Source organism: Nestor notabilis, unplaced genomic scaffold (assembly GCF_000696875.1).
Source record: "Nestor notabilis isolate BGI_N333 unplaced genomic scaffold, ASM69687v1 scaffold29584, whole genome shotgun sequence".
NCBI lineage: Eukaryota > Metazoa > Chordata > Aves > Psittaciformes > Psittacidae > Nestor > Nestor notabilis.
Window position 1 is genome coordinate 4071 of NW_009926466.1, and position 26328 is coordinate 30398.

General features: G+C 40.9%; 1 protein-coding gene across 1 annotated transcript in view; it reads right to left on the reverse strand.

Moving 5' to 3' along the window:
• Window positions 1-213: 213 nt before the first annotated feature.
• PPIL2 (peptidylprolyl isomerase (cyclophilin)-like 2) overlaps window positions 214-26328 on the reverse strand; it is a gene marked incomplete at its 5' end in the record, with an annotated part of 70454 nt that continues 44339 nt past the window's right edge. The window contains 8 exons of the mRNA XM_010013546.1: window positions 214-1143; window positions 2863-3002; window positions 3476-3538; window positions 3688-3760; window positions 12463-12519; window positions 15164-15281; window positions 23841-23874; window positions 25206-25295. Coding sequence (XP_010011848.1) covers window positions 1050-1143; window positions 2863-3002; window positions 3476-3538; window positions 3688-3760; window positions 12463-12519; window positions 15164-15281; window positions 23841-23874; window positions 25206-25295 — 669 coding nt within the window. The remainder of the gene's footprint in view (window positions 1144-2862; window positions 3003-3475; window positions 3539-3687; window positions 3761-12462; window positions 12520-15163; window positions 15282-23840; window positions 23875-25205; window positions 25296-26328) is intronic.

Below are 26328 nucleotides of genomic sequence, written 5' to 3' on the forward strand. Positions count from 1 at the left end.
ACTCCACAGGCTGATATATCTCTACCCCATAAGGCCTTTATTAAGCTTCCTAATAATTTGTGGGTATGCAGTGGAAATATCTTCCCATCAGCTGTATTATATGGTTTTCCTTAATGCTGGGAAAACTGATGTCAGGGCAGACTATGGCGTGTGTTCCCCTCAAGGGATGGTTGGAGAAAATAATAATAATTAAAAAAAAAGAATAAAAGAAAATGTTTCTATTCCTGCTTAGTTTCTCCAAGCTGTAGTTTCCAGGACCCAAGGACAGCTTTGAACTGCACATCCTGGCCCCTCTGGCTGCCCAGTGGCCCAGGGAAGGCCAGCCACAGGCTGAACAAGTGGTGCATCTACCCCAGGCTCCCCATCTAGGTTTGCTCCTTCCCAGGCTGTCAGAATCTTCAATGGGTACAGAGAGAGCTCATTTCAGAGTGAGCAAGGCCCTGTGCAGACTGACAGCAGTCAGTCCAGCCAGGATCCTGGCAGGCCTGCCAAGAGCAAGAGAGAATATTGGTCCTGGTTAAGAACTACCAAACAGGCAGCTGGAAGGGAAGGGCAGGAGAGACTGGAGCCCTCTCCTCCCCTCTGCAGAGCACTACAGCAGCACAGGCGCTTCCCCAGCACATTAATTCATCCCTTCCTTTGGCACACTTGGCTCGTCTGGAAACAATTACCTGTAAAAGGAGCTCTTTCACCAACGTAGCTGTTCACTGAAGTAGCGTCCTGCAAGGCTGGTCTTTGCCTGGTCTGCTGCCAGCCAGGCAGAGAAAGGCTCCAGCTAATCCCCTGCAGAGCTGGGCTGCCTGCTCCCCGCTTAGCAAAACAACAACAACAAGGCCTTCGAGGAAGATGCAGTGGGGGGAATGCCGCTCCCTAGAAAACAAAGCCACATTAACCAGCCTTAACAAAGCAACAGTTTTCTTCCCCAGTGGAAGGGCAGGCTGGTGCCTTCCCTCCCCAGGACAGACTGTCTTTTGGGCTCTCTGGGGACATGTGGGAAGCCGCCTTTTCTTCTTCTGCTGTGCTGCTCCAGTGCTAGGCTCCCCACGCTGCTACCAGGAGCTGAAGTCCCCGAAGCCTGTGCTCTTCTTCTCTTTCTTTGCAGCTGTGCTGGTTGAGGGCCCGTCATCTTCCATGCTGCGCTTCCTGGAGCCAAAATGAAAACAACTTTCAGGGACTATTTACTGTTCAGTGGGACCAGGGCAGCTGGATGCCTTTCCTCTCCCAGCATCAGCTATACCGGAGCCAGCTCACTCCTTATCAGTTAGAGAGGAGAGAAAGCTCCATGCCAGCATGGGGACCATGCAGGGGATGGATGGGTGCCTTTAGCACACCCAAAAAGAGGGAGTGTGTGTCAGTCTGTGGGGATGGTTTGGGTCAGGCTTTGAAGACCTCCAGGAATGTGTTCAAGACCCAAGTTCTCCAGACCAGAGCTGAAGATTTAACAGCTGTACTTTTTTAACACAGTCACAATGAAAATGTGAGCCACAAGTTCTCACCCCACCTTCTCACCTAGCAGCAAAAGGATTTATGGGGAATTAGGTGTAAAGCAGCTGGACAAGTTTTTCAGACCCTTTCCTTTTTCTTGAGCACAGCCTGTTGCAGTCACTGCTGCTATTCCCAGCCTCTCTCAAGCAGAGTTTGCAAACCCATGGAAACGCTATGGAGCCAGCTCACATACTGTGCTTTCATTGTCAGGTACCAGTAAGTGAACAGGGAGAACCAAAAACCCTGAACCTGCCAAAAGGCTGCTATGGACCAGACTCAGAAGGCAGGCTGCGGTGAATGAAGGACTAGGAATGAAAACCTCCTTTCTATGCTACTTGGTCCTTTCCACAGAGCGGCAAACTCTGCCTGGGTTTCCTCTGTAAATACAGTGCAGAATGGTGTCAGTTTTAAGCTGAACATAATACTTTAAGAATAAAAGCAGTATTTTGTAACTGAAACATTTTACTGACCCACCAAACTGACCTACTGGGCTAACATATTTTTGTTCTCATAGTCATGCAAATACCTGTAAATCACAGAGGCACACACACACTGATTAAATAGCTGTCCAGATCTGTGTATGCATAATTGCACACCTTCATGCAGCAGACAGAAAACAGCATTTTGTAAATGCTTTTAGAGAAGTCTGCTAAAAATCAAGTGGAAGGCATTCATTTTAATTTTTCCAAAACTCATGCTAAGCTGCTGCTCAGGCAGATTCTGCTCTTTCCTTAGGAAAGCAAGTGACACTGCCAATCCCAATGGGTGTACAAAGGGTGTCTGGGAGAGGATGCTTTAGGACAAGCCTGTACAACCAGCCAGGTTCCCTGGAGCTACTCGCCAGATGCCCTGTGCTCCCACAGCAAGCCTGGGAACCTGCTTCCCTTTCTGACCACTTCAGTTGTGCTGGTACCACTGTTTGTGCAGCTGAACAGGGAACCAGATCAGCAGGCTGATATGGGTTTAAAGCAACTACTCTGTGCAAGGGAGAAGCTGCTAAAAGAGAAGCATCTGTCAGACTGCGGCCTTCAGAAGTAACTGCAGAAGAGGGAGAGAGTAAAAGATGGTGTAGGAAGTGACACAGTACAGTTCCTCAAGGACTTCTGAATTGTGGAAATATATCTACAGTTCTGAAGTCAACAAATGCTGTTAAAGACCAACTTGGTCATGTTCAAGTGCTAAAAGGAAAGCTCAGTTAACTTGTAATCTTCAAGAGCATAAGGAGGGAACTCTCGACCATTCTGACTGCATGAAAGTGTTTTTGCAAAGCCTGCTGGCACAAACCAAACATCCAAGCAATGGCACTGGACAAGGTCAGTGTCCAGCAGGAAAGGCAACTAAAACACTCAACAAGGATGAGATGGGCAGGGTACTCACGCTGCGGCCATGTTAATGTATTTTCCAATCCCCTGCCGGTAAGTTTTAGGAGTCTGGACCTCTTTCTTTGGTGGGACCACCTCAGCTTTTGCTTTGGCTGCTGCTTCTTCTAGCTGGACCTTCTCTCTTTCAGCAGCAACCTGTGCGAAACAAAAGAGTTCAATCTGTTGAATGAGCTAGTCCAGCATAAGGAGAAAATGCCTACAATTCTTTGAAGCTTTAAAACACTCTAAACCAGCAATCAGCACCACTGTGATTACAGGGCAGGCTTTGGAGACAGACTTCAAGGGCCACTACAAACAGGCTGTCTGCAGCCATTATAACAAGACTCTTCTCACCTGCAGCTACCCATAGCTACTAGAAGCATTTGGAAAGGAAACCACTGGAAGTGTGATGGACTGAGAGCCATGGCAGTCTGTTACAAGACCTCTCTGCTAAAAGAGCGGCGATGATCCTGGCACACAAGACAATGCTGAATGGCAGCTTTTTAATTTTAGCTTAGAACCATATGGGCCAGGGGGCTGCCATGTTCAAAGAAAAGGCCTTAAGTTACAAAGTTCTCCAAAGAAAAGCTTTGGCCTTTCAAGAAAACCAACTAACCAACTACCCTCACCTGGGCATCTGCTTCTTCATACGGATCAACAAAAACGGTTGTTGTCTCAATTCGTATTTCCTCCTGGGAGCAGAAAAGAAGAGCAATTCAGTCTGGTGATTAAGTTACACCATCTCCCCCAAGTCTGGTTTTCAGAGAAGCAGCAGCATGGTGAACTGCACTGCCACACAAGGCCATATATGTTTGCACAGCCCCTGGTGCTTCACACATACCTTGGGACGGTCTGTTTTGGGGTCACTTTCCACATTCTCCATAGCAGTCAGAGTCTCAAAGCCACCAACCACCCTAAAAGAGGAAGGACACAATTTCCAGCTGTCGCAACACACTCAAAACATTCCTGCACCCTTACATCTAATATACCAAATTTATGCCCACTACCCTAGCAGATTTGTCCAAAAACCCAGTAGCTACACAAAGGACAAGTGACCATGAACAGCCATCTGTGTAAGCCACAAACCCGCTTTAAAATGGGTTCACTTTCTAATGCTATGTCCATAGATTTGGAGCTCATTTGTCACTCCTACGAGCTTTGAAAAACAAATCAACAGACTTGGTCGAGAAAGCAAATGTTTCCATTAACTTCTGATTTTTTTGACTTTTTAGGTTTCTTTTTTTTGACTTGTGTATCAGACCGAAGAGTGTCACTAGCAAGAAAGAGAACTGCAACTGGCTCTACTGGGGAGCAGTGACAGAGCTGTTTGTAAGAACACCACTAACACAGAAAGCACAGGCTTGCTCTAAAGCACATCATGACCATGAGCTCGTGAGGGCTCTGGGAAGGCAGAAGCACATCAAGTCACAGCCACAAGATAACATCAGGACACTTTTCAGCACAGTTTTTATTTAGGAGGACATCAGATCCCTGGCTTCTCGTTTTTCAAGTCAACGTATCCAAATACTTGCTGAAGACTTTCTGGACCGTTGTGTGCTCATTTTTAAAAGAAGTGTGGAACAATGAGGAAGTTCCAGAGAAGGATATTTGGAAAGGATAAATGGGGTGACCCAGATAATTATAAGCCTGTCATCTATCCCAGCAAAATAATGGAACAGCAGAGACAGGACGTGATTAAGAAAGAAAGGAAATAAGTAACAGCAATCAACAAGTTTTTGTGGAAAACAGTCTGTCAAACAACCTTCTATCTTTGAGATGACAGATGTGGTTAACAGGGATAACAGTGTCCATGGAACAGACTGCTGGAAGGCGGCGGATACTTTGACTGACAAACCAGGACAATAAGAAGTTAACCCAGCACACATTAAACAAACAAATGTGCTGACAGGTATCAAATTCTAATTTTGAATAGGAACCACTGAGTCAGTACGTTTCCAGAGGGGTCCTGCTGGGATCAGATCCTGGTCCCAGGGTATTTAACGCTTTTATCTACATCACCATCCACAATTAAATTTGAAAACAGCTATACATAGAAAGGCAAAGACAGGCTGCTGATGCGAGTGATCCAGAACCCTTGAAAAAGCAGGCTGTAGCTGGACAATATCTGTTTTAATAGAGCCAAGCCACATGGCCAGCAACCAAAAATACAAGCCCATATTAATGGCTGTGGGACAATGAGAAGCAGCCATAATTCTCAGAAACTCTGCTCCTGGAGCCAGAGGAGTCTGGGGCCAGGAACTCAGCATCAAGGGCAGGAGCCACCATTAAGGAGCCCATAGCTAGACCCTAATGCATTTTGGTGATGCTCACAAACCTTCAGTCACTATGCTAATTAAAGCTTATTGGGAATACTTTGTCACTTGCATATTTCAAAAGGCTGTGACAGACAAGGCACTCACAGGTTATCAGTAAATGACCTAAACAGTCTATTTTGACATGATTATAAAGGCCTAAGGGGGAAGAAGACAAAGGTGTTATGCCTGCAGAGTGTGTCATTCTCTTTTCTTCTTAGCTTCTTGTCTCTAAAATGGAAAATTACTTTCTTTTATACCCCTGCATTCTGTAACATTTTGCACAGAGAGTATCTCCATGCATATTACAGTGTCAGCACAGCGAGCTCTCAATATAGGTTTATGGTTTTAGACACTGCCATAATACCAATAAAAACCAAAAATTAATTTGAATGCAAATGACCAGCTCAGAGAACTCTGACCAGAGGAACTGGAAATAACTTACTATTCACTTCTGTTTAGGGAGCATTTGGAAGCTTTGTCAAGGATCAGGCCCAGCTGAAGCTGGTGTCTCATAAGTAAAAATAAAATCCAAAAAGGACACGATCTGATTGCAAACATCACCTGCACAGTAAAAACTGAGCTACACACTAAGCAGGACCCTCATGGCTGGATGCAAAAAGACCTGGAATATTCCAACTTAAGGTCTCAAGCTGTAAAGGACTTTGCAAGCTTTCGTCTGATTTATCTAAGTAGAGATACAATGTACCCGCAGGCTCTTGAAACATTACATGTTGTTATTGTCAAATCTCATGATGTTACATTGCAGCACCGAAATCAGTTTGACGAGATATAATGTGTCTAAGCCCATGTAATGGCATCTGTTATAGCAATTGCTCCTCACACAATGAGGAAACCAACACACCGGAGTAGTTTTGGGGATTCTTTGCCTGTCCTACAACACATTCTGGGTGTAAGAAGAAAAGGTCATGGACATCTGGCCAAGAAAAAAGCCCAGACAAGTTATATGCAGAAAAGACTATCAGGTCAATACATTAAAGAGTTAAAAAAACTCTCTAAAGAGAGTGCCACTACTTAATATTGCAATATTCACTAACTTTGAACAAAAACAGATAAAACCTGTCCTGTGAATAAATAAGAGTCTCAGCATAAGGAACTTGGTACATCATTTTCATTAAAACAAAATGCAAACTCCAGAAATTAAGACTAACATATATCCCTTTACACTCTTCACATGTGCTAAATGCATTACCCGGACGGCGACAGTTCACACGGTGTTAGCCTTTCTCACACAACATCACTTGTGCTAAGTTGGGAATGCAGTGGGGAAGCGAAGAGAGAAGGGCAGAAACAAGCTTAACCTTTTTCCTGCTGTTTCTGGCTCCGTGCCTTCCATAAGGTGCCACAGATGCTTTGTCCTAAATTGACTAAATGAGGTCTATACAGATGTTCAGATGACCGCCAACAGAGAAAAAGATGATACCTTCAAGACACCATTTACATTAGAACAACCAGTGAAACCGAGGGTTTGTTGTGTGCTTCCAGTAGATGCTGAACAGAGAAATGATGATCTCAACTATATATTTAGCTCAGCATCCCTGAGACAGCTTGTTGTATTTTTAGAGGAGCTTGACAAATGTTGCATTACATTTAAGCATGGACGACAAGGTAACATTTAGGCTTTTTCTGTTAGCAGGGTAATGAAACAAAAATGTGTCCTTACTTGTGTAATTTTGTTCTTAAAAACTGAACAAAGTTAGCACTGGAAACCTTTGCATTTCAAATTTAGAGATGTTATTTAAAATCTTACTTCCTGTTAAGCCTCCTTTATGCAAACAGTCACCCTGCTTCAATATCACTGCCAATGTCTTTGCAGGAAGTGCAAGTGAAATATCTGGAGCAAGCTCTACCTATCTGCAATATGCCAATGAACATCTCGCTGTACATTAGTTACCGCTGCTCCCAAACAAAACTGCAGCTCCCTTGCAGTTCCACAGACATTCACACATGGATTTCCTATTTCTGATAGTTTTGTCTAGAAGAATTATAGGAATTAAGCCTTATGCAATGCTGGGGATGGCAGCAGTCCAAGACGATAGAGCTTCCTGGTCAGAAGATGATACAAGAACAATGTCTGGAGTTTTTTATTTAAAAGAAGGCTTTAAACTAGAAGCAGAAAGCAGAAAGAAACATTGTTGTTTTGTAAACACATTCTGCCCTCGAGGTTATTTCTATAAAAAGGAGTGCATACATTTATATACACACACAGAGAACAATATAGACATGTACAAACATGCACACTCAGGACAAAATGTTTTCTATGTACACACCCCATCTGAAATGGATCGAGCAATTTGAACTTGTAACAAGGATGCAGCCAAAACATCTCAATCTCTCATACGGGCTTAATCTAGCAGGTGAGATGCAGTAATGATGGGTGCTGAAAAAATAAAACAGCTTGGAAAAAAGCATTTTGAAGCTAGACTCAACAGATGAACCTGGCACATAAGGACTTCTCTGCTTTGGCACAGGTTCCTCTTCAGAGATCACACAACTGTTTTGGAAATGATAGCAGCTCTGGTTCAGCTCCAACAGCCCGGTTCTCATGCGCTACAGGACACCACTGCCAACGCTTCCACAGGGAGCCCTGGTTTATTTTCCCACCTTGCTCTTCACTCCTATCTGGTGTCTGGGGAGCAGACTCTGCACTGCAAAATTAGGTCAGGCGCCCTGCACTGATTCAACAACAGAATCAGCTCTTCTGCTGTCACACAATTTCTCCATTCTTCAGATGAGTTGCAGAAGAGCAACATGAACATGAGTTTCCCAGCTTAGAAGCCACTGGGTTTCACTGATTCAAACCATACAGGGAATGATACAAGTGGAAACAGATACCGTGCATTATTTAACTATATACATGGGTAACTGAATAATGCCTGGTACTTGTTTTATGTAGCTAATTACTTTAGAGGACAATGACATTTTCATTGCCCCGTTCTATAGAATCACAGTAGAAAGCATTAAACACGTTAAGAAATACTTAATACAGAGTGATAATTATCCAAGGAAAGAAAACTCTTCCACAAAAGCATCTGGCAAGGGCAGGGGGGAAGAAAAGAGAAAACTAAGTCCATGTCAGCTACTGACAAGTGCCTCCAACGTGACCAGGTCTGAGGTTTCCCAAACTACTTTGTTCATTATTTCCAGGAACAAGAGAATTGAAGAATGAGCAGCAAAAACCTCAAGAGATGGTTAAAAGTTATCTGTGTAAGCAGATACATGCAGCCACATACAAAGGGGAAAACTCTCCTCCATATACTCATCTCCTGTATCAGATGCCACATCCTTTTCTCAGTTCTTTACAAACACAAGTGATTCTCTAATAAACACACAGAACTGCTGCACAGATAATTTCCAGCTTTGCCACTTTTCTCTCCACTCCCTCTATTGCCCCTCTTTTTATCACATCACATGCCTGCAACCTGCCCTCGCTTTCAAGCCCACCAAGCTCTACTTGTCCTAAATCTCACCCAAAATAGAGAGACAGCATTTCTCTCCTCCTGTTGATCAGCACAGCTCGATCACCTTCCACTATTACTTTAAACATACACTTTTTCACGTGTCCCTTTAGCTCTGGAACAGGCTCCCCCAAAACATCCACAAAGACATTTATTTTGTTTTTCCCAGGGCTTTCTTTTTTCTTGGTTCTGAAGTGCAAACTCAGTGGAAGGTAGGCTGAAAGGGGTCACTGTCGCAACTTTCCTCCATCTATAGGCAGTCTATTTTGTACTTGCACACTCTCTGGGGCAGAGATTATGCTTCTATTTCTGCTTATAAAGGGCAAATGTACCAGGTCTCTCATCCACAGGAGCTGTGGATGAGAACATTGGGATAATAGAAAATACAATTACAACATGGATGGGATGTGCTTGCATCTGAATCTCATAAAGCACACCAGACCAGAGTGTGAGCCGATACTGGGGTTTGGGCTGTAACATCCCTGCAGCTCATGCACCTCACACAACAGCTGAACTCCCAGTTATAACATGGGTAAGAGGGAGAGCCCACGCACAGCCCACGATAGCAGCAGTCCCCTTCAAATGCTTCTCATCCACTCTGCACAGAGCAAATGTATGTTGGTTGGTTTACATCATTTGAGCTTCTAAATTAAACCTTTTACCAGCAAGCTAGAAGCCAACAAAAGCCACCAGTTAGTTTTCACATTAATTACAGCATTCTCTAAGTTCAGAGAAATGGTAATTACTAGAAATGGTAATTACTAATTTAATCTAGGCAGCTCTGCTGGAGCAGGAAATCCGTGCAGCCTGCAACACACCTCCAAGGGAACGCATTCTTCTCTCACTGTCTTGGGTTTTGCTCCCCATACATGCCAAATTATCTCTTTTATTTTCAGTAGCATCTGTCCTCATTACTGCCATGGTGGGCAGCACCATCATGACAAGATGCTTCCCCTGCCCTCCAGTCTCTTCTCCTGAGACTTGAAAATTCCAGTGCACCAAGCCAGACATGTGCCACTTTTCATAGTCCCACTGCCTGCAGCTGGTGTATTTTCCAAACATGCTTAACAGCCAAACATCTAACATTAATAGCTGCTGCTATGCAAATATTGTGTTTCAAACCAGTGGGGACATGAATAAGATGCAGCTCCAGAGAAGGAACTTTTCAATGTGCCATCCCACACAGGACAAAGAAAAGAAAGGGGTGGGGAATGGCTGCTCTTTCACTCTTTTTTGTTCTCCAAAGTATGGAAAGCCTGCTGAAAAGTTCTATACAAATTATCAACAGGTCAAATTCTGCTCTCAAAGATATGGATGTGACACTCACTAACATGAACCAGAGCTCCATAGAAACAGCTGAGGGTACAGTTGAGACCAGAATATTTAGATTTTTATATCAACTGAAATAAGTAATTCTCAAACCTATATGAAAGTCACAACAGGCCAGTAAGCATCCAGTTAAGACAATCCAATTTAACACTCATGGAAACAAAGAATTATGACTTCAAGGGTTCATTCTATTCTTAAGCCTAGATACTATTCCTAAATATGCTTCCCAAATACTATTGTGCTATACAGTCTAAGATCAGATACAACCACCAAATCCTGGAAACACCCAGGATCTAAAATAGCAAACTGGAGCTAGAGTTCCACTAGAGATACGATCTCTGGACTCTTTTGGCTTTTAAAAACAAATGCAGGTAAAAACAGCTGAAGGATTTTGATGACAGGTTATAGATCTTAAGAGCTGCACACAGCAACCTTTTATATTAAATTTGTACATAAATTCATTTATTCAAGTATTCAATTTTTAGATTAATATAGAGTGACTGGAATACATCTATCCCAGCATCTTCATTTTTTACATTCTTTGAATTTACATGCAAGAGAATCCAGAGTAAAATTCACCTTGGTTGTGTACATATGAAGATGTCACTCAGTGTTCATGCAGGAAGCCAGACATGATTCTAACCCAGCATGTTTTATAAAGATTTTCCTTTGTATTTCAGCTATATTTGCAGTGTGGGAAAGCAGCACCACTTCTTCACTCTGGCAACTAAGTTCAGATTTCTGTAGTAGCAAGGACAATTACATTAATTGTCCTTTAATTAAAAAAATTAAGACAATCTTTGCTAAAACTGCATAAATCTCCACTATATACACATAACCACATTTACTGATGTAATACCTCTCTAAAGGGCAACATACAGTGTGAAACACCATTTGAGCTATTTTGCTCATAAGATACTCGAGATGTCATGCACAGTATGTAGGCTTTTGAGAGCACACCCCCTGCACCACAGGAAGCTCAGCTACTCTTATTCTTTCCTGGTGAATTATAGTAAAACTGGAGCACACTGGGGAATACAAAGAAGCTGAAGGACTACACAGGATGCTCACTGAACCCAGGTTGCATCCAGGACTGAAGAACAGTCACATTTTCAGCTGAGCTGTCCTAACCCAAATACCATTTGATGAGATGGCAAGCTCAGGTTAACAGCATTAGCATATGGGATTTAATGGGATTTTTGCAAGGAGGACTCAATTTGTAGCTTAAGTGAAATAGACTTAGGATATAGATAATGTAACCCCTCCAAGATCCAAGAATATACTTGCTCTCAGACTTCAGTATTAGAATTTGCTTTATTTATCTGCTTTCACCAAATGACAAGGGAACTTTAAATTTTTATAGGACAGACCTGAGAAAGAAAAAAGAACTGTATTTCAAAGGGTGCAATTATTGCAGAATAAGTATTGGAACTAACAGCACTAAAGTAATTGTTTAAAATGAAGCCAGTTTCTGCCTCAAGAACTCAAAGGTACAGAAGACAGATTAAATATATCACTTTCGTTGTACAGTACAATTGTATGACATCCAATCAAAGTAAACAGCATATGCATTTATTTTCAACTGCTGCCTTTCAAACAGGTAAAACTATGAAAAGAATAATTAAATCTTCACTTAAAAAAGACTGCAAAATCTCTGGGAACTACCAATGAAGCAGGCTAGTACAATTCTCCTTCCTGCCATTTGCACGAGGCATTTGTTAGAACAGCTATGCATGACTTGGTAAATACCATGTACTGGCAGCAGAGGAAGCAAAGAACAAACTGTAACATAAAGTTTTTGTGATCTCTTCTGTAGTAAATACCTTGATCTTTATCACATGAGGGCTTGACTGGAACAGACTTTTAGAAGAGGCTTCTTTTTATAAAGAATGATGTTCCCTTGCTGTCTTGGCATTGGTAGTATCTTTATATATCTACACACATAAAAATGTATGCATATACACACACATGCACACAAACATACAGATTTTATACTGATGATAATTGTCAGGAATAAAAAATTCCAGAATAATAGAATAAAACAAAACGGGCCAAAAGACCTAGCCTATGTGGAATCTCTATGTTCTATGCCATGATGAAGAGCAGCCCAGTCATGACTAATTTCCTGGTTTATAGCTTATTAAGAGGATGAAGGCAGTGTTGAAGAGGTAATCTCTTGTGTCGCAGCAATTAGCATGCACAGATATTACCATGGTTGGTTACAGGATGATGATTACTTTGTTCATGACTCCCTGGAAAGCCACCCACAGAAGGGAAGTAAGGCAACTTACAGTGATAGAAGGAGGAAAAAAAGGCAGAGTCTGACAACTGGCACTGATGCAATGTTGGCCATCTACTCATGGCCAGCAGAACTGGATTGTGAGCTATGAATTTGTTTCAGTTCAATTGGAAGGGTCACTAGATTCTTTTCTTTAGGTTTCAGACACACACGAGCGCATGTCTGCTGTACTGCTGCTCAGAAGATCCTTCACTTACCTTCCAAAAACTGTATGCTTCTTGTCCAGATATGCACAAGAGCGGAATGTGATGAAGCTGGAAGGAATAAAGACATAACAGTTAGCATATTACCTCACTGACACTCAAAACCAGCCAGTAATGCTTAAAAACATAAAAATGTGGTTTTTATGCATGCAAAAGCTCTCTGAGAGAAGACAAGCCCCTCTCCCCTTCTGACTCCTCTACGGGAGGCCTGCTGGCCAAGCATCCTTTAACTCCTCTGTTTTGTGGGTATTGTCCTGGATCCTAGAGTAAGATATTTACACCTTACTAACATCACTAGGAGTACTCCAGGCATGGTAACTTGCACAAGCTCCAAAATCAAGCTGAGCATTTGCCTCCTTGGCCAGACAGGCCCATGGAAGCTAATGCAGGACAGGGAGACGTGCATCCTGCTTGAGAAGTATGTTTCTTGTGCGTGACTAGGAGCTTCTATCCAGTGAATACAGTTGTATAACACAACAGTCCCTGCCAGTGTAAACTTTTATCTTTCTGTATATTTACTTTTTGCATTTCTCTTCCATTACATTGGTCTGTCAGTGATCCACTTCTCTGAACATGGCAAATTTGTGACACAAACACAGCAGAAGAATATTTCCAAGAGTCAAAAATAATGAAAACCTGTGAAACCTGGATTTTTAATAATTTCAAATTCATTGGACTTTTAATTTTGGGGTTTGTACTTTTACACTTACAACGTGGGAACTAAAATACCAAATCCAAAGCAACTTGGACTACTAGAACTTTTCTCTAAAGCTCAATGCTTCTTTGGAAGACTTGGACTACAAGCATATGAGACAGAGGTTTCCACACTGTGGTCTGCAGACTATGATGGCCCATCTTGGCTGGACATGCAGTGCTGGCTTTCCTCCCTGTCTCCATCTGTTTCACTACATTAGAGACAGCTAAAAATATATAAGCATTCCAAAAGCACTTTTCCATATAAGCAACTGCCTCAGGAAGTTATAGGATTGCAAATAGGAGGGGCTGCAATCTGTCAGAAAATCTATTTAGACATAGCTTGCCCTAGGAAAGTTTTGAGATGCTGTGCAGAGTGCGAACTCCTACACAGGGCAAACTTTACAACTGAGCCTTTTGCCTGGGTTCTTTGCATCACTTTATCCCCAGATAGCCAGTACTTAAGATTATCAAGTGATCCATTTGTAATAAAAAACATCTGAGAGGTAGCAAGTATACAGAGAATGCTTCTCATCTGTCACTGCAGTCAAATAAAACTAAGGACAATGGAATTAACGTAAGTCAGGATGATCCTGGAGAAGTACTGAGCATTATTCAAGCACCACCTTACACAGGGGACCCAGCTCACTCTGCACTGCAGTGCTAATCACCTACAGGGAGGGCTAGTCACCCAGTTCCTAAGGTCACAACAGTTGTCAGAAGTGTCTAAACACTGCCTAGGAAGCTTTATAAATGTGGGCAGCTGGAGCCTCTCAAGGACTTCACATATAAAGGAATTTCATATTTCATTTGCAAATTTCAGGGAAACATATGATCACATTTACAGCAGCAGATGATGTGACTCAATGTGGCACATCGCTCATGAACTGTCTCTTTAACTTCTGTTTCTAGAATCCCCCTTTGGAAAAAAAACTAAAAAAAAAATTGAAAAAAAGCCTCTACTCTCCCCTAATTTAGCACCTGAGTTCTGGCAATAACATTCAAATCCAAAATAAGCTCTACAGCAACTCAATCCTGCAAGCTGCCCAACATGTGCTTAGCCTGAAGTATGTAAGTAAGCCTATTAAAGGCCCTGAGACAAGCACTTGCATTTAATTAAAGCTAACCACACTAGTGCATAGCTTACAAGCCATAATAATACTTAGCATCATGAAGACCAACACCAAGAACTCCCTCTCTTCCTTCCTCCCTAGTCCCAACACATGGTACTGCATGCACACACACATTCTCTTTCCTGGGGCTCCCAATAAAAGTATAATTTCTTTTCTATTGCAGTACTTAGAGAGCAATCAATAAATACTTGGCTCAAAGTGACATAGAACATTTTCAAAAGACTTCAGGCAAACACCTGCATTAATGTTATACTTAAAGAAGGTTATGACTGCTTCAGTATCTTTAAATTTCATTTGTTGTTCTTCCTGCTTCTTCATTCATTTCCCCCTCGTTTTAGGACTCACTCTTCTTTTGTGCATTGAAAAACATCTCATTCTTAATCCCAGATTCTGCACACTGCCATGTCTGGGTTCTACACATCTCAGCAGTGCAGAACTGTTCTCATTTATTTAAAATTAGGTGAGTAAAAAGAAATAACATTCCATTTCCATGTTTAATTTCATTAAACCCTTTTAGAAAGTTCAGTATGGGGCTAAATTTAAACAGAGTGAACAAGTGCAATGATCTTACAGTGACAACACTGGGGGGACACTGACAAAAATGAACAAAACCTTCAAATCATAAAACCGGAAAAGACAAATTAATGATGATATCATAAACCCACAGGTCTTCCTGCTGTGCTTCTCTGCTCTTAGATTGGGTACCAGCAGCTGTAGCTACGGTGATTTCAATATGCAGCACTTGACAGAATATTTCACTTGACTGAACTTTAAAGAGTAGCTCGTAAAATGTCATTTGTTTTCTTAACAGAGTAAGACACAATGTCTAGAGGGAAACAATAAAACACAACAAGCAAGTGACTACTTACAACTGTGATTTGTTTGTGTTGGGTCCTGAATTTGCCATACTGAGAACACCACGTCCTGTGTGGGACAAGTTGGGCTTAAATTCATCTTTGAAAGGTTTTCCCCAGTAAGATTCTCCTCCTTAAAAAAAAATGACAGAAGAAATGTTTGTATTCATTAGTTTCCCACTACATACTATAGCAGGCACAGACATTAAATTCAAGGTTCATTTAATTCAAGACATTAAATTCTGGCACTTCGAATCCCATGTATGATGCATTCTTTCTGCATCCCTACCACTAGGCTAGTATTTGAGCATGCCCTTGAAATCAGATGTTTCTAACTGGCAACACAATTCTGTGCCTCCACACTATCAACTGAAACCGACCTGACTGTTTTTCAACAGCACTGTATATTGTGTGCCAAAAAACTGTCAAGTATTTAATTTTTTGACTGCCGGTCCACTACAATTTTTCTTTTTTGAGACATTATTTCTTTAAAAAGTGGCTTCCTGACAAAACACAGAGCAAAGAATTACCAGTTTAATTGCGCTCTGGATATAGCATTGCTCCTGGAAATAAAATATTAAGGCGATTAAATATGTTGATAGAATCAACTAAGAGTAGGAACCATAAGCTCAAATGCTTAATTCCTGTCTGAACAGTGAAGAACAATGATTTATATTCCTCCAAAATAAAAGGCAAAAATGAGATATTTGGGCTAGATACACGGATGATGCAAGCACTTAAATACAATGAAGTCAAAAGGATGATAAAACTTTGCACAAGCTGTAGACCCAGCCCTCCAAAACTGATTTCTCTTCCATGTCTGTGGATAGAAAGAGGGTCTGGGAGACCTCTCCTCCTGGCTGTCATTTTTACATTATTTATGACAGATCTGACATTTTCATTTGCACTATCCTCCAGGATCATTCTTAATAAGGAAAACGAAGGGTGAGATGAGTCATATAGTTTTACAGTCAAATCCATAATCTTGTTTGACAAACCATGAAAAAATATTTCACCTTAGGATAGTATTAAAAATAAACCAAACAAAACTATCCAAATAGGCTGCAAGACTGGTCCATCTGCAGAACTGGCTCAAGAATCCTCTACAGTAAGTGTATCACTTGTGAAGCAGGAGGCCAGCAAAGGATCTGTAGTGCTCAACAGTTATTCGCACAAGTAATACAGAAAAGCAATTTAATGATGTAGCTGCATAGGCAAGCAGCAAATAAACCTGAGGAATGAAAGGCTCCTACTGAAAACCTCATGCAGAAAATCACATGAGTGCATGAAATGAGAAAAGAGTTTCAGATGAGACAAAGACAAAGGCAGATGGCTGCATGTGCAAGGGGAACTAAGTAAGTCAGAAATTTTGGAAGAAACCCACCCATTTAAAACCCAATTAATCCTGTTCAAAAGACCTATTAATAGAGTTGAATGTTGCCTGCTCTGCAATTTGTCAAGAGGCAGCAAAAGGGGACAATCCCTGTAGGGATTTTCTGTAATCAGGAGTATTGGAGGAGTGATTACTTCAGCAATCTCTGGCTATTGAATATTTTAAGATCAGCTAAATTACATCAGCTTGATCTCATATGCCAGTCTCTTCCAGTAGTGGGTGAAAGAGATACGGTACAGCTGCAGCCAGCTCTACTGTCTTGAAGATGGATCCAAACCTCAGCTATTCAAGTGTTCAATCTACTAAAAAATGTCTTACCAGAAGTCAGTAATTTGCTTTGCTAATAAATCTCCCTGCATGTTCCTATTTGCTAAAAGAGGTTACCTGTGCAGTGCTGTAGTTACCTGCCTCATTCAGAAGAACAAAGTTCTTGCAGGTTAGTAAATAAACAAATTACACTTGGAATATAGGGAGGCTCCATGCCAACAGGTGCTGCCTGAAACCAGAAACACACCTGCAAAGCCTGCAGACCCACTGCCCATCAACAGCACCATGCCCTGTGCACTGCTTCTCTTTCCATCTTTTGTCTTTCATAGTTTTCACCTTTCCACTCCCTGCCCACACCACCATGCTGCTGTGATGCCATTACTTCAGGCCCTGCACTTCAGCCAGGGCTCTTTACGCTTGAGCAACAAACTTCCTTTGGACTTCCCTTGGAGAAAACGATATTTTTACTTCAAAGGATCTCTTGAAGGAACTCCCGTATCATTTGTAAAGCAGATGCACTTGCTCTAAGTCCTAACCTAGAGGAGTTTTTGCTGTCTGAAATTTTCAGATGATAAGCAAACATGAACACAGCCCATTGAGATGGTACAGAGCAGCAAGTGGCCAAACCCTTGAGTCCGTTACACCCTTCAGATGCTTCCAGCTGACACTGGAATTACAGTGTTGTCAAGCTGCTGAAGGAGAGTGGAATCAGCCCTGAAGCCTTCGCTGCTCAAAAAAAATAATTTAAAAGGAAAGAGAAAAATCGTGAATGACAGAGAGACTCTCCTTTTCTGGCACAATAAGCAATCAGACCCAAGAGCAGACAGGAGGAATGAGCCATGATCTTTGTGTTTCGGAATATTTATTTTTGTATGATTTCATTTCACTGCAGGTCAGAATTAATGTTATAACTTTGGTTCACTCCAGTTCTCTGGAAATAAGTGTTAATATTTTAGAAGATAGTTACGGCATGACATCCAGCCCCTGCTTCCCCCTCTGTCTGCCATACAGCTGTTTCCAAGGCTAATTCTGTCTGCCTGGGAGCTGCAGCAAGAACAGGGAATGGCCTGTGCAGCATTCGCCTGAAAGGCCAGACGTCCTATAAAGGACATAACTGAAGTGTCTGTGGAGGCCTGGCAGCACGGTTGGCAAGGGGCAGTGGCGATGCTGCACTCAGCAGGACAGAACAGATCAGGGTTTCTTGTCTTTTTTTTTTAAATAAAAAACCAACTGTATTAAGTATTCCCCTTAAATTGAAAATAGCCTAAAGGTGCTGTTTGTCAAACTCCTGCTAACCCCTGGAATTGTTCCAGGCTGTATCTGATTGAAGCAGGACCAGGCAGAGCAAGCCAGAAGATGGTGTGTTAAATGTATGTATTTTTTTAATTACTGAAACCCAGATTCACTTTCTCTCTGAAGATTAAGTACAAATCCCTCATTAGTCTACTGCCATGGCAGCACAGTCCCTAATGCTCAACCAGGGGGGTCTGGAACAGGGATTTTAGATTCTTACATTTTACTCTCTACTGTAGAGCTCAATGTAAACTTGGGAAAATAAGTCACTAATCACTATGTGGCATTTTGAAGTATCTAGCAGATTTTACTGTGTTTATTCTCAACATGGCTGGGAGGTGTGGCTGTGCCATCTTCCTCATTTTCTGAAAGCAGAATGGATGCAGACAGGCTGAGGAGGTGGGACCGTCACAGTGTCTAGCTCTAGCCCTCTCATGTTACACTGCTGGCATATGCCATAAAGAGAGGATATTCCTGATATTCCCCAAATCTTCCTCAGAGAGCAAGCAAATACTGCTGACTACATATGGAGTCATGATGATGCAAAAACCTCACCCCAACGCTGATGAACTAGCCTACAAGAACAACCCATGGAAAACAAGAATTGACTCTGGGTGTTAGATTCACAGCAGGCAGCACTGCCTGTCACTTCACCTTCCTCTCAGCTTACTCCCTGATAAGATTATCTTCTGTCAAAGAGGAGCTGTGTGCCTACTGGACTTGCAAATGTTTCTGAGATCCTATTACAAAAAGCACCAGAAAAAAATTCTGGGGGCTTCTGTGCTAAAAATCAGAGGAGTTCACATGGCAGCAGACATGCCACTGTCTGGGTTGGTGCTGGGGCTATGAAATGGGGCAGTACTTACAACCCTGCACATGGGGGTCTCCTGTTTTCACAAGGCTGGAAACTTACTTGGAATTGGCCAAGGAAATACATCGGCCTTCTAACAGCATTTAACCTGCACAATGTCAAAGCCTTCAGAAGCCAGGAAGAATTTTTGCACAGTTCTGTAAAATAAAACCCAGATGCTAACCCAGATACCCAAGATTCAAAGCTGAAGGCAGCTGGGAGCCACTTCCCCACATTTTTAATAAAAGAGAAAAGTTCTCTTAAACTAAAGAGATGTTTAGCTAATTCCTACACAGAGATGAAACCAAACAGACCACACAGCTCATAGGAAAAATTAGACTGCATTCATCATTTCCATGGCTATCCAGAGTGGCAAGATATATTTAGGTTGTAACTGAAGCACTGTTAGTTGTTCAGTCTTGTATCTGCATCTTGTGCTGATAGTGAAAAGGTGAATAGATCTAAACTAACATCTAAAGCAGTAAGAACATTATCAACTACAGAGAAAATCTGCATGTTTTCAAATTGTCTTTTGAACCGACCCATCTTACTCTTTGGTAGCCTTTGCTCCTACTAAAGGCATTTTTTCCCAGAAAGAAAATTTTTTGGGTAAAATTACAAAAGTTGTACAACTTTCTTGCAAGAGCTGAGAGATGCACCTAAAGCTTCAGAAATGTAGCATTCCAAAAGCCAGGTGTGGGCTGGGAATCATCATTCATGACAGTTGTGATTTTAAATAAATCCTTCCTTTTTCTGGCATAAAAATTGCTAAGCAGTGGTAAAGAAGTGGGAGGGCTCTGATTCACAAAAATGATGGCTTACTTTCTGTAATTTTCTTCTTGTCATTTGGAACAACGAGGTACATAATAACATCTGACACTTCTTTAGAGCTTTCCAAGTAGGATTCTTGAATCATTTTGCAAATATGAAAGCCTTAGCTCAGCCAGTAACTGCTTCTCTCCTTTCACATAAGAAGACACAGTACTTTTAACCCCACTTACCAGAGACTGGGTTTTCAGAGGGGCTGCAATCTGAAAGGAGTATATTGCTAAATAAAAAGGTCTTGCCCATGTCCTTTTGCTGAGCTTCAGTCATGCAAGAAAAGGGGCTCTAAACTGGTTACATTTTAGGAACTTGCCTTGTTAGGAAATCACATTGTAGGACTGACCAAGTCTGCCCAAAGTCCTTTGCCATTGACAGTTCAGATGAGCTCTGCTCATTGCCATCCAAAATGCAATTCCCATCTACTAGTGGTATTTTATCTTGGACTTTTACAGCTATTATATGCCTCCTTTGTGCCCTCCTGGATTCATAAATGGACAGAGGCACACACAAGCTGGTTCATGAGACCTTCCATCAGGTTGCGAGTACGAGCAGCTGAAAAATGGTCTGTGCTGCTTTGAGACTGTAATGCTTTGCATATAGTTTTCCTTTTTTCATACAAAAGGGTTAGGATATTAAACCTATTTTTCCTACATGCAAATTTTCTTGTTATTTGAAATACTGAAATACAGAGCAGCTGCTCCACTTGCACTAGCATGCGTTAGATGGAATTACTCAGTGTTCAACCACTTAGTTGTTATGAACAGCAGGAAAAGATACATCACAAATCTAAAATTCATTTTCAAATAATTAATCATTACAAAGAATGACCATGACTCAGCTTATTGCTCTGAATACTGCCTCTATGGGTGGTTATTTTGTTAGAAAAGAAATAAGCTGCTGCAGCACCATAAAATTTCTCCCAGTAGACTTATGAAACATTAAGTCGAAGTCTGTAGAAAATTAGTCTGGTCCTCTAAATCAGTGTTGACCTTACAGGACTATATATCTGACTGCTTTGGCAATGCAGGGCTGCCAGCTAAACTAAGCTAAGGTAGAACTCTATTCCCCACTCGTTTCCCAGAGTGGCATCTCAACTTCTAGATGCCATAATGCTAATTTTCACCCTCCTCCTGCTGAGTACCAGCAATCAATTGTCCTTCACAGGTCTTCTGGGTCACAGTTACTTTTATGACAATCTAAGTGACTCAAAAAGGACACACTAGGGGGCTGAATAACAAATAAAAAAGAAATGCTTATCAGTGCTACTTTCAGGTAGGACTGTTCAGCCAGAGAGGCCATGGAAGTGGGCAGCCATTGACAGCCAGCATGGCATTTTACATCTGTGAATTGGTTCCAAAATACGAGCACTCTTAATCTAAGTGAGCCGAGAGTGCAGTTGCAGTCTATGTATGCATGACATGTAACCATACGTCAGGTTGTACTGAATGTGCCCAAATCCACCCAGAAGCTGAACAGTCCTGGGCTTAGTTAGCAATGGAGTGGGTGATCATCAAAGCATTTGGGTGTTGCAACTATAAACCCTGCACCTGTTGATGAACAGCGATGAATGTCAGATGACAGAAACCAAATGGTGGTAATATTTTTGAACAAGTCAGTTCTAGTTCCTGAGCTGATGAAGAGTAATTAAATAAAGCAAATGAAAGATATATACAGGCTCCACACACCTTCCACATCTCAGTTTGGGAAAGGTGTTTTTTTCTTTTAAACAAAGAAACATCCCAAGCCTCTTACCCAGAAGATTTCAGTTAAAGTAGAAGGTCCTATGTGGAAGAGAAAACAAAGGATGTTCTTTTTTTTTTCTGAAGTCTTCTTACAAAAGGCTCTAACAGAAACAATTCTGGCAGTTTAAAATACTGATGTTTAGTAAGTAACCTCCAAGCAGTCTTCCCTATTGCCAACTGAATTATCTGGAAAGAAAACCCTGTTCTACTCTCATTTGCTTCTCTGATATTAATGAAGTCCAGTTATTTACTCCCCCAGTAAACCTCTAAAGACCATTAAATGTTATGGACTTCTTAGCTTTCAAAGATGCTATTTTTTTTTTTTGGTTTTTTTTTTGTTTTAAGAAGCAGTGAGTAAAAGAAATAAAGAAATTCCTTGCAGCTGCCAGAAGATACTGCAAGTAATATACAAGATCCAGGTATAAAAAAGTACAAAGCACTGAATCCAAGTGCTTTACTCCAAAGCTTTCCTTGCTTGTGATCACATTAATAATGCACAAACCAATGCACAACATTTTTCACACCACAGGAACCTAGAAGAGCATCACTCCATTTGCCATGTTCTTACACTGCTGCTGAGCTGGCTGTGCTGCTGCACAGAACACAAAATCAGACAGGCACCTCAGGTCTGGCCACCTTCTTATAGCATGTGGCTCGAGAGTCGACCATTTACTTTTTCTTGTGATATTATCATATTCAGTAAGTGACTAAGGATATCTAAAACTCAGATGTTTTAAAAAAATAGAAACCAGACAGTTGCATCATGTGGACTCCACAATAACTGCAAACAGCCTCTAAAAATCTGCAACACTCGTATCTGAGTGTACACTGCCCATTTTATTAGAACTTTTAATAGTCTTGACAGATGTTTGCAAGACATCTCGCCTGCAGTATATTCGTATTTAATTAAGAATGACAACGAGGAAAACAAGATAGAAAAGACTAGAGGTCATTAGACTCCTTTTGTAAATCAAAGAGTATACATGGAAGTTTTTTTCTCCTATAGGTCTATTTGCATTTTGCTTCCTACTTGCTTTGCCAGTAGAGCTGAGCCTTGACCTTCAACGCCAGTCCTCTGCCAACTATTAATTGTGCTGTCTTAGAATACCTCTACCATTTGCAAAGAGACAAGAATGACACCAGCAAGTTAATTTTCTTTCCACAGCAGGAGCTGAATTCCACCCTACGAGGGTAAAGGTGTCTGAGTCAACCCATTAAATTTGTCCCATCTCCTGACACCTCTTTAATTTCTCATTTTAAAAGATGTTACTAATAATGTCTTTTGGGATTTGAACCAAAACTTTCCTTATAATAAAATCAAATCATGTTTCTTTTGACGGTCCAAGCATATAAGGTAACAAATCTTGTTTATGGGCTTCTGCCATCAAAACATGGAATTTTTAACTAATCTCAAATCTTACAGTATGCAACTGTTGAGTATCACATACAGTAGAAGAAAAGCTTTTGGGCAACTCGCACTGACGTTATTTACAAAGTAAATAGAGCTAAAGTATTTAACAACTACAAAGACATCTTTTTTTGGATGACCTGTGAGCACACAAAAGAACAATATAGTGCTTGCATATACAAGTGACACATGTATGAACTAGAATAGAAATTAACGGAACCCTAGAGGATGAGAGAAGGAGCTGTGGAGGCTGGTGACATCTGCAAGTGGGTAGATAAAAGGTGCAAGTGGAAAATGAGCAAATTTACAGCAGCAACTAGAGATATTATGTGACTTGTCTATTGTGGTGGGCAATGCTTTGTCTCCTGACCACTTCTGATATGCCTGCTATGCAGATCTCCAACTAAAAGAGAAAGAACAGGCAGAAGAATTTAGTAACAGTGATCCCTAAAAGTTAGGAAAAGAGCAGCTTGGGCTTTACAAGGCAACTAACTGGGAGAACAGATGGTATCTGGCTGTTCACCAATAGCGATGCAGGTCTCAAGTATTTCATTAACACTGAATTTGAAAGCGACTTTGCATGAATGTTTTCTTCCTTTGTTCTTTGTCCTGGAAGGCCAGCTGTAAAGTCATTATAATTTTCATTTTTTTATTTTCTGGAAGAAAAAAGCAAGCAAAGACCCAACGAGAATTCTGTGTGGAAGAGTGTCCAAGTTTTAGACTGAGAGTATATCAGATGAAATTTTAAGCATAGTTAAAATGGTCATAAAAATATATCAATAAACCCCTTGCTTCAAAGTAGCAATACAATGTATCACATATCATCATTTAGAGAATTTTACATGTTTGGAAATAAAAGTAACAACATAGCTCATGAAGTGAAAACAGCTTACTTGATTCAAACTCAACCTTACCTGTTCCTGTTCCAGTTGGATCACCTCCCTGGATCTGCAAAAGTAAGATTAAATCAATACCTTACATATATATCTGTGTGAAAGACATTAGATGTAAGCCATAAAAGCCAATTCTGTTCAATTTTCTTCTTTCTATTTTGTTGACAAGTTAGCAACAAGGAAACCATTACTACTTATTTGGAGCCTCTTTTATCAGCTGGCTGTCATCTCCTACATTACTTATCCCAGAGCAGAATGACAGTTTCATAAAAATACTAAGTCTCTTGTGGCTAAATAGGGAAAATAAACAGCCTCAAATGGGTTAACCAGATCATCCTTTCTATTATGTGCTGAGTCATAACCTGCTTTTTAATCGATGATATATTGCTTTTGGAACTGAAAAACCTTTGTATTTTGTTACCAATCCTCCATGTGATGCAAAGGCAAGAAATGAAGGAATATGGAATATTTTCTGCATCTGAATCTGTAGTTCCCCGTATCCCCCTCACTATCTGCAGTAGGGAAAATCCTCACGTGAAACCAAACCAGTCTTGCAGCAACAAAATTAATCACTGTATATACAAGCAGGATCTACAGAAATAATAGTCTGTATTCGAATGCCAGTAGAGGGAGTGTGACATGACTAGTTTCACAGTCACGCAAGCACAGTTTTAATTGTGAGTTTAACTATGAACTGAGATATACAGTGCTGTCAAAAGATGTGCTCTGCCTTCAGGATCAGGTTGTTAATTCTTCTGAAAGGAAGTTACAAAGACAGATACAATATCTTAAGCTGCCTGGACTGTACCTATGTAAGTAAAGATCTTTAAATACCAAAGTCAACTTTCTAGTTCACTACGTGCTCTTCAACTCCTTCACAAAGAAAACCTGGGCACCTTGTCCTGGAGCACACTCAGCAAAGGATAATCTGACAGTATCCTAGCACCACAACCTGAATCAGACATTCAGCTGCTTTCTAAAGTTTCACCTGAATGGGATTTCAACAGGCCACAGTATTACTTATCCAAATTAGCATTTTCCTCTCTCTCTCTCTCTCCCCTTCTGTTCATTAACCACCCACCCACAGCTTGGGGAAGATAACAAGAGCTTTGCCAAATCAATGACTCTCAAAGGCTTTGTCTGGAATGCCAGCAAAGCACTACTAAATGCAGTGATGCTCCAAGTGACAATATTAGTTAGAGACAGCTAACGTAAGATTAGTAAGTACAAATCTAGTAAATTAGGACAATCCTAATTCTGATGGTATATTTAATATATACCTATTGCAAATAGTCGTGCATGGAAGAAACTAAAACTGAATTAAACTAAACAAATAGCTGAGGACATCACATATTGTGCATTACACAGGATCTGTTCAATACTCACCACAAAATTACGAATTGATCTGTGAAAAATTGTTCCATCATAATAGTTCTTCTTGCACAATTTGATAAAGTTTTCACATGTCCGGGGTGTCTGAAAGACAAACGGAAGTCTGAATTAAGCAATACCTTCAGCAATCAAATGGGTTATTACACTGTTCACAACAAACACTTCTAATTTGTGCCTTACAAATAAAATATATGCTCTTTCAAAGTATTCTGGAGAGACATCACTGTGTTACATAAATTAAACCCAGACTTCCAACTAGCACAAAGAAGTGTTGAACACTAGCTCAGATAACGTGAGCTCCCAGTAGACATAATGCTGGTGAAAGCAGGTAAGCTCAGAGACTTTCAAGTAACTCAGTTCCAGCAGTGTATAACAACCCTGTTCCAAAGGCGGACCTACAGCACTGAAAAAAGTTAAATTTCCCAGAGTAAGAAAGAACCTGACTTCTCTGCTCCATTATTTCAAAGTGAACACCTCGAAGCTAACTGGAAGAGAAGCAGCATTTGGTCCTCTTTACCACTTGAAACTAAAAATGGGACTGACCCTAGAAGTCACTGGATCTTAGGAAAAATAAAAAAGACAACTTATTTAGCAGAGATGCTAAATATATTGCCAACTTGTCATTTGCTTTTACAGTACAAATTAAAGCTATTTATTTGAATTAATGGGCCATGGCATTCAAACAGTACCTTTTGAAAAACTTTATGTCTACCTAATTTTCCTTCCACTGTAATTGTATGGATTCTCTATGATGCTAAAATACCTCCAGATGTACAAATACAAGTACAGAAACAGCCTGTTTTCTATACTTGGACATGTTTTCCAGCCCCACTGTGGATTATGTGCATAAGTATATTTGCTTTGCAAAACAATACATCTAATTAATCTGAGTTGTCACAGGCCTTGAAAATGTCCTTGTTGTGGTATGTGTTTGCAAGTAAAGTCCCAGCATGAGTTGCAGTGTCTGTAAATGAACACGCACAAGAAGCCTCTTTCTGTAAGACACTGATTCACTCTGCACTGGTATGACATCATTCTTAGTCTGAGGGCTGCAGAGAGACAGGGTGAGACTGAGCCATGCAACCTGGAGTGGCTAAAAAGCAAAAATATACAGCGA